The 11081-nt window shown below is 39.6% G+C and overlaps 1 protein-coding gene across 1 annotated transcript; it reads left to right on the top strand.

Annotated features, from left to right (window-relative positions):
- The first annotated feature begins 2256 nt into the window (after positions 1–2256).
- Positions 2257–10300, top strand: LOC138593697 (uncharacterized). The gene is made up of 25 exons (XM_069664781.1): positions 2257–2293; positions 3013–3066; positions 3182–3226; positions 3329–3379; positions 3511–3570; positions 3907–3960; positions 4045–4083; positions 4172–4222; positions 5072–5122; positions 5218–5256; positions 5352–5408; positions 5741–5809; positions 5953–6021; positions 6172–6237; positions 6381–6437; positions 6775–6846; positions 6938–7009; positions 7413–7481; positions 7623–7685; positions 7778–7840; positions 7937–8002; positions 8078–8116; positions 8209–8487; positions 10152–10208; positions 10296–10300. Exons 1-25 carry the CDS (start codon positions 2257–2259, stop codon positions 10298–10300), a joined length of 1584 nt encoding a protein of 527 aa, XP_069520882.1.
- The last annotated feature ends 781 nt before the right edge of the window (positions 10301–11081 follow it).

Here is an 11081-nt window from a genome sequence, read left to right as displayed (position 1 = left end):
ATAGAATTGAAAAGACCAGAAAAGGCCTGTTTAATGGGTTTGTATCTCAGGAACTGATGCAAACATTTTAAAACTTTGTGTAAAGGTATAATCACCTTTCTTATGCACTGTGTCGGTATCGGTACAGTCTGTCTATGTCATTGTTCTGCATATTTTGCACTGTTGTAATAATATAACATAAAGTAGCTGAGTATTACCCCACTATTTTATTTAAACTATTCATGTTCTGTGTATTTCCAAACATCACCTGACTCTAATTGTTTGTAGTTGTGTCCTCAGTGCATGTGCAGCTGATGGAACTACATATATTTTTAATGTTATTTTTATATACGCTGCCTGGCCCCCCAAAAAAAGTCACCACCTGGATTTAACTAAGCAGATAGGTAAGAGTACATGGATAGAGTCCAGACCTTAACCCAACTGAGCATCTTTGGGATGTGCTGGAGAAGACTTTACGCAGCGGCCTGACCCCCCCCGTCATTGATACAAGATCTTGACGAAAAATTCATGCAACTCTGGATGGAAGTAAATGTTGTGACATTGCATAAGCTTTTCAAAACGATGCCACGGTGAATGCGTGCCGTAATCAAAGCTAAAGGCGGTCCAACGAAACATTAGAGTGTGTGACTTTTGGCCAGGCAGTGTATTATTTATATAAAAATATATATTTTAAGAAAGCATGCCGTTGACCCTTTGGTCTTCTGCTGAAGGGGATGTATTTGGGAGACATTACCTTCATAAAGTTTTGGTGATTTGAACAACATTTATATGCAATAATAGAGAGAGTCTTCTTGAAACTTAACTCTCAAATATGTCTGATAAAATAATTCAGAATTTTCTTTTTATGAAACCTACAGATTATTTTTCCGTTTTCTGTCAGCTGCATTGTAATTACACAAAAGTGGCTTCTCAGTGCGTTAGGTTTTATATTTTATAATGTGATACTTTCAAATTAGCATTTTCAATGTATAATTTACAGTTTGTGAAAAAACTTTTTTGTGTTGATATTGTGATTTCTTTTATTTTTCTATATATCAACATTAGCTGTAATGATTTGCAACTTTTGTTTTGTATAAAATGTACATTTAAATGTTGATAAGAATGTATGACCTCTAGGTTTTGTGACTGGGAGTGCTGTGCCTGAGCAGAAAGGTGCAGAGACAGATGTTGTTTTTGGGGTAGACAGCGACAGTGAAGGGGACGCTGCCCCTGAAAGCACCAAATCCCAGGAAACCAAAGCTGTGCCTGAAACAGTGGCAGCTAAAAGTACGGACAGCATCACCCCTGAAGAAGCTCTGGCTGTGGCAGAGCCTCAGGTTACACCGGAGGAAGCAAACATCAAGAGTCAGCCTGTGGCAGGACCTGACAGGCGCGGGGTCAAAGGTCAGCCTGCAGGAGAAACTGGGGCAACTGGTAATCCTGATCTTGGCTTGAGCGTGTTTAATGGTTCTGTACTGCATGTGTAAATGTTGACTGAATCCTGTGTTTGTCCTAACTCTGAGTCTGTTACAGAAGTGTTCGATCTAAGTGTCTGAAACTGCAACATCTGTGTTGTTTTAATGGCTACGATTCAGTCTCTGCAATACTTTGTATTTACTTGAGCGTGAATCCTAGCCAGTGTTCATATCATCTTATTGTTTTAGCTCCTAAGATGTTTGTGTTGTTAAATTGTTTGTGTCTGCATCGCATGCCCTGTCAGAGCTGTCTCAGAAAACGACCATTAACCATATTTAATGAACTTACACTTATTTTCTTTCAAAAATCTGTCCATCAAATATAAAACCAGACAGGAGATGGTTGGTCCTTTTTACGCAGTGTTTTGGTATTGATTAAGCTAACCTTTAGGCCAAGCCAAGCTAGCTGTTCCACGTATTTCAGTCTTTATGCTAAGCTAAGCTAACTGTCCCCTAGCTATCGCTATATTTACTTAAGACATACGAGTGGTATTGATTTTTTTGTCTAGATAAAAAATTTCCCAAAATGTCAAACTATTCCTTTGAAATGTGTCCTAAAGGTGCCGCATGTGTTAATCAGGCGTAGTTCGGATGTGCTTGTCGTATATATTATATATACATGAATCCTTGTGAGTTTCAAGTTAGTGCATGAGGTGACAAGTTTAACCCACTGGTTTCATTGTTGTTTAATGATGTTGCAAGTGGAACACATTAAGGAGAGACTGTATATAGATCGTTTCTGACAATGCTTTGATGTGTCGTCATGTCCGTCTGATTTTCAGTGAACGGAGGAGGACCTTCCATGTCCAAGGGACAGGGAGCTCAACCAGCCAATCCTGGTAAACATTTTTACCAACATTTTCTTCGGAGTCCTGCTCCACTTCCACTCTAACATTTGGTCGACACTGATGCTCCCCTTTTAAGATGAACTGTAGCAACTTTAGTGATCCCTTAACTTTTCATCTCCATCATCAGTTTATAAATTGAATTGATTCCAAACTTGTATTTATATTTTCAAGACGTAAGACATTCCCATCATTCGTTTAGCGATCATTTGAAAATGTTAGCATGCTAAAACACTAATCTAGTTAACATCCTAACCACCCTTGCAATTGACCAGCAGAAAACAGTATGTTAGCATCTTTGATTGTTTAAGTATAGTTGGAGGGAGCTTTAATAACTTTATTGCAGAGACCTAATTCACATTCATTCAATTTGTGTGCATAACAATAAGGGACGAGACACTTGAAGCTTAGAACTTCTTGTCATTGTGAGCATGTTAGCATGTTGATGTTAGCAATTAGCCCAAAACATCAATGAGCATCTTTCCAGGAAGAACCTTTGACCCATTACTAAGAATTGGGCATATTGGAATTCAAACATACAAAAGTGATCATTTTAATAGGCTACACATGTTCTGGCTTTTGCCTGTGGTATCACTTTCATAATCATCCAGTAAAAGTAGCACAAAGTCTGCTTGTTTGTAATATACGTATAAGTGTGTGTGCTTTTATATCTTGAATTAGGCTGGTAATACATGTTAACATTGTTGTTCCAGATTGTGGACCATCAGGAGTACCAAATGGACAATGGATGAAAATATCCAGACCTGGTAAACTAGCTTTTTTATTTTAGGTTCCAGGAGCCATTAGTTAGTTTACCTTGATGTGAATATTAGAGTCAAAGCAGATGATGGAAGTGAGTGTTCATGTTGTTTGATCATTTAGGATACAATGGAGGGGCTGGAGCATCTCTTGGCACAAACACAAAAGGTATTTAGTCCCTCTGTCTTGGCACAACACAACATTAATAAATAATATAATACTTATATTAATTATTAATGTTTGTTAAGTGATTCTTGAATTTGTTTTCAGGTTTGGGGGCAGGAGCTGGGGTTCCCAACGGATATGGTGCTAAAACCAATGGTACTAAATGTTCATCCTCAGTATGATATATAAATCATGTACTTGATGTTTTATGTGTATGATATTTTAACATTTGTTGAATGCACAAATGACTGCAGGCCTGACAGCGGTGTAACTGTGTCATTGTTTAGGATACGGTGCCAGTGCAGGAGCATATCCAAACGGAGGAGGAGCTAAAGCAAACAAACCAGGTAAGGAGCCTAATGAAAAAGCTGTTTTTTATGAAGTACATAAAAAAATGTAGCATTTTTCCTGTTGTCTGTTAAGACGTCAAAAGTTTCTGCTGAGACATTTGGGTGAAAAACATGATGATTTTAACTTCAGGGCAGCAACATTTGTTTTGCTTATATGCGTATTTAAGAGACACGTCAACCATCAAACCTAAACAAAACCCAGAGCCTGTTATGTCCCTGTCACTTATATAGTAACTGTTCATAATTATAACTTGTATTTTGTTGTACATATACTTTGCTTCTCTGTGGATGTAAGGACTTGACATGTCTCAATGAAATTCTGTTTGTCCAAAGGTTATGGAGCAGGAGGCTACCCCGTCCCTGGGCTGAGCAATGGATATGGAGCTGGTAATATATTAATACAGAGTGAAAAATGTGCGTTGATTTTATTTATAGTCCCTCTTTCACTTACCTTTGATTTCATGTGTGCAGGTTTTGGATATCCTTATGCAGGGAAACCTCAGCAGCCTGGTGAGTGATCTTTTCAATTGAACCTCACAGCGCACAAGTACAACAATGATTCAAAGTGTGTTTTAATCATTGCTGTTCATGCCCTCAGGTTATGGACAAGGAGCGTACCTTGGAGCTGGATATGGAAATGGATATGGAGGTGAGATTTAAAAAGATCATCTTTAAACGTTGTCATGTACGGAAGCCTGAAGCGGACACACATCCATACATTTATTTACTGTTATTTTCGGTAGTTTTCTTTCATTCTTATTTATCTCGTTAACTTGAGATAACGACGCTGTACCACAGCAAAATCCGATGATCATAACTCGTATCTCCAGAGTTGCAAAAGCACAAAACAAACAAAGAAAAAGGCTCAACTTACCTCGTTAGTGTGGGCAACGGAAACGTGGCGGGTCCTGGTCTGTAATATCACAGTGACCCGCCTGTTGTTCTGTTTTCTAGATCGCCTGAGAATTATCCCGTTATCACGAGAAAACCAGCTTTGTTATCTCGAGATGATGAGATATAGAAGTCGAGATCTAAAGAAAACAACCAGAAATTAACTCGTTATCACTGGAGATAGAATAAAGTGTATGGTTGCATGTAGGGTTAGGGCTTCTGTAGTCTTGTAATTCAACCTGTAAAGTAATTATGAGTCATTTGTACTGTAGATTTATGAGCTGCAGCAAAATTTGGACCCAAAAATCTGTCTATCAAGTCAACACAACGTAACAATCAAGATTTGCTCTGGGGCCTTTTCATAATACAAAAGACAAACAGACCGATAAATATCATACGTTTGGTTAAATTCTGCCTTTTTCTCAGGAAATGCAGGTCAAGCTGAAGCAGGCAAGTCCAAATCATCAGGTAGGCTTTCATGTTTACACTGACTTTGTTCAAGTTCTGAATCCATAAATGGACTTAATTAACTGTGAATATGCTGGTAAGAATGCTGTGGTGTTGTTCAGCTCAGCCTACAAGTCTAAACTCAGAGATCTGTTTGCAGGGTATGGAAACGGAAATGGCTACAGTGCTGGTGTGCAGCCGGATTATGCAGGTAACTACCATAATATGAAGTTAACTTTTGTGTTTTGCAGCATTTTTATTGATTATTTATACATTAAAAATGAACATTTCTGGGGGTTTTTTCAGGTCTTGGCCAAGGTGTACCCACTGCTAACGGCAAATCAGGTATGTCGTTAATGGCAAGTGAGGATGCAGTTGAAGTAAAATAAAGAACACTTTTTTTTGGTGGTGAAATATTGAAAATAATTATTGTTTTACAGGTGGAGCCAAACAGATGCCTTACAATGGAGCCCCAGTGATTCCTGCTGGACTGGATGGTAAGAGCACGTAAAAACATGACTTAAGCACGAGTGAAAACTCAGACAATCCAGTAAGAAGGATAATCCACAGAGTAAGCCACAATGAAAAGACCTAAACACTAACAGAAACCCAACTTCTATAAGAGTTTTGTTCATTTCAAGGATTCCTTCGTTGCAAAATGAGATGTTGGATGAAATAAAACGGACGAACACAAGAGTAGCAAAAATCCATAATGCTGATATACAGCATACATCGAGCTTCACAGATAAAAGCTCAGGTCCTGTTTGTAGGCCGATCAGTGTGTGTGCATTCACTACAACACACAAACGTTACCTGTGTCCTCATGCAGGAGTGAGTCAGTTTGAGCCTCAGTCCGCTGCTCTCGGTCAAAATGGAAAATACGCCAGCATGTACGGTGGTACGTGATACAAAATCTCCTCTGAAATCCCAACACAATATCACCTAAAGAGAAATATTCGCCTGTATATCATGACAATTACTTAAACATGTATCTGTTTCACATGCGACCGATCATAAGGAAAACTTTGTCCACTGTTGCAGGAATGGGCGGCTCGCCTTACGGTGGTCAGCCCGCTGGAAAGGGAGCAGAGAAATCAAACACTAAGTACGGTGAGTGCTTGTTAGTTGAACTTTATCAATCCACTATAATGCAGCTTGGAAATGAAAAGTTTTTTAAGGCTTTGCAAGATTAAAAAAAGAACACTTCCTAAACCTCTTAATGTCTCATTTATGTATTATTCTTTGCTCTCTCTGATGCAGGCATTGGTGGGTTGCAGTTTGGTGGACAGCCCCTCAGTAGAGGGACGAACGGCGCAGGAAGTTATGGTACGTGTGTTTTTATTGCACGCTTTTCTTTCAGTGTTTGTAGATCTTAAAGTCAATTTATTCATTATCTGTGTGAGTATACTAAACAAACTGTGAAAATGCCACTAAAGCCCATTAAGATCAACTGTCTCATTTCCATCCAGGATATGGTGGAAGCCCCTATGCACCTGCTGGCAACGGCAAATCATCTGGAAAATATGGTGAGTTATTTGTCCTCATCTGTTATGAAAACGAGCAGATGCATTGCATTTCAAAATAATGTGCACACACCATGACTTAAAGCAGCCTAGTGGAAGCAAACCAATAAATCCATCATTCTTTCAGGTGGTCTTGGTGCCGCCATGGGAGGGAATGCTGCACCAAGAAAATATGGTGAGCGTGATGGGACATAAAGGCGTATTATTTTAAAACTATATTAACTATAAAAGATGTTTCAGAAGTGATCCATTAAATTTCATTTATATATACTTGACTATGAAAAAGCTTCTCATTAGGTTTTTTGAGATGTCGTGTGATACTTTGTCTCTGTCTGCTCAGAATATAGCGGCTTCCCCAACGGTGGGCAGCTTGTTGGTCTGGGCAACAACGGACATACAGCAGGCAAATATGGTCAATAATTAGCTGGTATTTCTTACTGAGGTCTGCTTGCTAGTTCCTCACCCTAAACCTTTTCTTTCTTTCTTTCTCCACCTTTCTGCAGGTTATGGAAGAATGCCTTATGAAGCTCAGCCAGCAGGACTGAGCCCTGAAGCTACATCTAGTGGAAAATATGGTAAAAAGTTGTGTTAGCGTTCTTTAATGGTACTTTTCCACCATAAAAAGTGTGCTATCTTACCTTAGCATAAAGTGGAAACAGGGAGAAACAGCTAGCCTGGCTAATTAACTAATCTAGGCATATTAATAGTACAGTAAATAACCCCCTGTTATAAAGGAGATTTGTCATGCTCCTGTGCTTTATGCTAAGCTAAGTTAGCCGACCACTGACATTAGTTTTACATTAACTGTACACACGAGTTTGGTATCATTTTTCTTGTCTTACTCGAGGCAAGAAAGTGAACAAGTGTTCCAAAATGACAAATTTGTCTTTCATGATTAGAAAGATTCTCTCTGACATAAGAGTACTCAAGCATTCCTTATTGTATTAAGTTTGCATTTATGATGTAATTTTCTGACAGGTCCGGCTGCAGCACAATATCAGCCTGAGCCTCTTGGACTCGGACAGAATGGAAAATCAAGCAAATACGGTGAGGCTCAAAAAACATTCAAAAATTGTCATTGCTTTGTTTATTTGTTTTTTTAGTAATCAAATGTTCAATATTGAAGTAAGATTCAAAGCAATCATTCTTTTCCAATGTAAAACATTTAAACTGATTTCTCATCAGCAGGAAACCAGGGGCCGTACCAGCCTCTTGAATCTGCATCAGAAGCCGGACCTGCTGGAGTATATGGTAATTATGATCACTTCTTCTAATTCATTGACCTGTCAGGTGAGAATTATTACAAAACATATGTAAATTGACCTCTAAGTTTTCCTTTTAAGACACAGCTGGCTTGTCTTATGAGCCCCTGCCTGTGGAGCCAGAATCAGCCGGGAAATCCTTCGGTGCGTCAGAGAACGAGTTTCACAACACAAATATACATCGTTTCTTCATTTCTATTTTCTTCTTACTTTATCTGTTTTTTTCTCTTTATTACTTAGTGAAGGGAGAGATACCGACTCAAGCGGCTGCAATTGAAGGCGAGGGGATGTCCGTTGATAGATACGGTAGGTGTAGTGTGTATTTCTGCATGTTTTTCTGTTGTGGCTCCAGCGGTTAACAAAAGTGTTTGTCTCTTTCAGAAAATGTGGGCTACATAAATGGACAAGTGCAGCCAGAAGGTAAACTAGGAACATTAGATAATTTTGAATATTGAATAACTTAGCTAAGCTAGTCCTCTGACTTGTCTGCTTGTTCTGCTGTCCCTCGATAGTTGTTGCATTCCCAGCAGCCCCCACGCCCGGCCCCACCGTGGCCTACCCCTCTGCCCCGTCCTATCTGCCTGAGGAGTCCTCCCTCACACCTGATGCTGGAGCAGGCTTCGAGGACTTGCCCAACCCTGTGGGCACAGCCAGCCTCGCCTATGACTCCGCGCCCGCTACAGAAACACAGGGTGTGGGTCAGGTGCCTCAGCAACCTGATGATCAACAGCAGCAGCTGCCACGTCAGATTCACATTCAGCAGCATCTCAAGCTGCATTTTCACCAACAAGGTGAGTGTGGGAGAGGTTAAATTACAGCTGCATAGACGATGTAGACACCAGCAAAGTGTGAGGGTGGAGGAGGTTAAATTACAGCTGCATAGACGATGTAGACACCAGCAAAGTGTGAGGGTGGAGGAGGTTAAAAGCTGTAAACAGTCGAGAGAGAAGATTGGTGTCATTTCCACTCATTGAATACATGAATAATGTGGGGAGTTGTCTCCTGAGTTATATTTACAACTTCGACTGAAGAGCTTTTCTTATGCCTTTTTTATTACTACTGTTGCTACTTTAAAAACAGCATTCCCCTGTGGAGGGTAAAGGGTCTTCACTGCTCATAGGAGACATTTGGGAACTATGTTTGCTTAATTGCTGAGAACTTATGAGAGGAACGATACCACTCTCATCTCTGTAGAGCAAAAGTAAAGCTAAAGGTTGAATTAGCTTAAAGACTGGAAACAGGTAAAGTTAGCCTGCCCACAGGTTAAAAATGTAACCTACCATCACCTTTAAAGCTCATTAATTAATATGTTATATCTTGTTTACTCAGTCTGTCTGAAAAGTTTTAATGCCAGGCTAACTGTCTATCCCTGTTTCCAGTCTTTATGCTAAACTAACTGGATTCTGGCTGCAGCGCTACGTTTATTGTACAGCAGGCCTATTCAACTGGTGGCCCCAAGGCCAGCTCCAGCCCGCTGATCAGTTCTGTTTAAGACTAAATAAAGTTTAAGACCTGAAGAAAGAAAAATCCTGCGAATAACGCACTTTTTTGCCGCAATAAATCTGTCAAACCAGCAGAGTGCACCTGCATTGTCAATAACAACCAGCCACGTGTGTGCCAACAATGTTTGGATCAACTTGTGGATCCAGCTTCTCTCACATGAACGCTATAAAAACAAATGCCCCCTTGATATGAACCGGCCCTCACTGCTATTGCCCAATCAAAGGAGTGTAATCTTTCTCATTAGTAGTCCTGTCTCTGTTTTCTGATTTGTGAGAGTTACATGAAACAGGAGAATATTGACTGGATGCAGTGCAGGTGAACTGATGTTTATCTGTTTAAAATAAGTTAACTGAAGATGAAGTCGACTGAAAACAAGACAGATTTAAGTGTTTACAGGAAATGCTGTGATGCAGTTATGTAAGCGATTTCAGAATTGACCAAATTAAATGCTAAATGCCTGACATGATATGTCGTAGAACAGCCTACATTTGTTTCAAATACGTTTACGTTTGGGGCTATATCACAGCTTTTGTTGCAAAGATAATGAAATTAAGCACTTGGCCTAAATACCTAAAGAATCTTTTTATTTAGTTTTTTAGTTTTTGCTATTTTTAAAATGTACCATAGCAAAATAAAAGTTTAAAAAAAGCGGCAGCGCATTGTGTCAAGTGTACAAACATAAAGAGAATAATAGTTCAGGGAAATGTCTGGCCTCGAGGCCTTTAGCTTTCTGATAATGTGGCTCTGAATAATATAGTTGAATGGTTTCAATCTTCTTCACCAACACTCTGCAAGAAAGCCATTACGAGTGCTTCCCAAAATGTCTATTCAGTCTACCACATCAAACGGGCTTAGATTTCATGTTCTTTGAATTAATGTGAAATCAGTCTAAGTCGCATCCCAACATATAAAATACAGGAATATAAAAAGTTAATTTCTTTTTCGTCTTTAGGAGCAAAGAACGGCAAATATGACTTGAACGGCTTCTTTGGAAACGGTGGCTATCAAGGTGAGAACAGACCGACTCCACCTTATTTCCAGTTTGCTGTGTTTCTCTTAAACATCCTCTTTATTCTGCCTTCTTCTCTCCACACAGGTTAACCCTGCTGACAACGACAAGCATAATCTGCCGTTGTATATTATGTTATATTGTTTCCCAATTGTATATTATTTTTACTCTCTCCTGGTATTTTTGTGTATGTAAGTTAGCAAGTTTTTTTTTTGTTTATGTATATTTGTATGCGTCCTGCACTTACTGTTCGCTGTACATGGAGTCAGTCTGTGTTTTAGATTGAACCTGTCCTTTTTGCATGATGTTACCTCCTCAAAATAATCCTGTTAAAACGTAAATCAGTCTAATTTATTTTGCATGGGAAAGGTTTTTTATTACTTGATGCATCTGTTTACTATTGTACAGTATTTGATTGAATAAAACCTTCAATGAACACCATCAGTGGGAATTGTAGCTTCACTCATTTATGTGTGTTTAACCTCTGAAAGTGTCCCCCAGATCGTCAGGGCTGCAGCACAGTTGTATACCAGCATGGGGAATCGGAACATATGTGTAATAAGGGAAGTACCGAATAAATAATGTTCTCCATGAAGCTGAGGTGTGCGTCAGTTATGAGCCACGACAAGGAGCAGCTGCCGCCGTGCACATGGCTTTTTGTCAGGATTAACCCCAGCTTAAGGATAAGAACCCTTTCCTGATTGGTCCTGCAGAAAGCATGCCACTTTGCCAGCTCAACAGGTTGCTCGCTTGGAATTACACCTGTCCAACGATGGATTTCAGGTACCAGAATTTCCTGCTAGTTGTCGTCATGACCGTGCCCTGGCGTCCTCTGAGCGTGGCCTTCATTTAGGATGTAAATGTTGAGGAACC

Source organism: Semicossyphus pulcher, unplaced genomic scaffold (assembly GCF_022749685.1).
Source record: "Semicossyphus pulcher isolate SPU_LCO1_2020_fin unplaced genomic scaffold, fSemPul1.0.p SCAF_16, whole genome shotgun sequence".
In the NCBI taxonomy this organism is placed as follows: Eukaryota; Metazoa; Chordata; class Actinopteri; order Labriformes; family Labridae; genus Semicossyphus; species Semicossyphus pulcher.
Note: the sequence above shows the minus strand (reverse complement) of the source record. Positions and strands in the feature narration are given on the sequence as shown.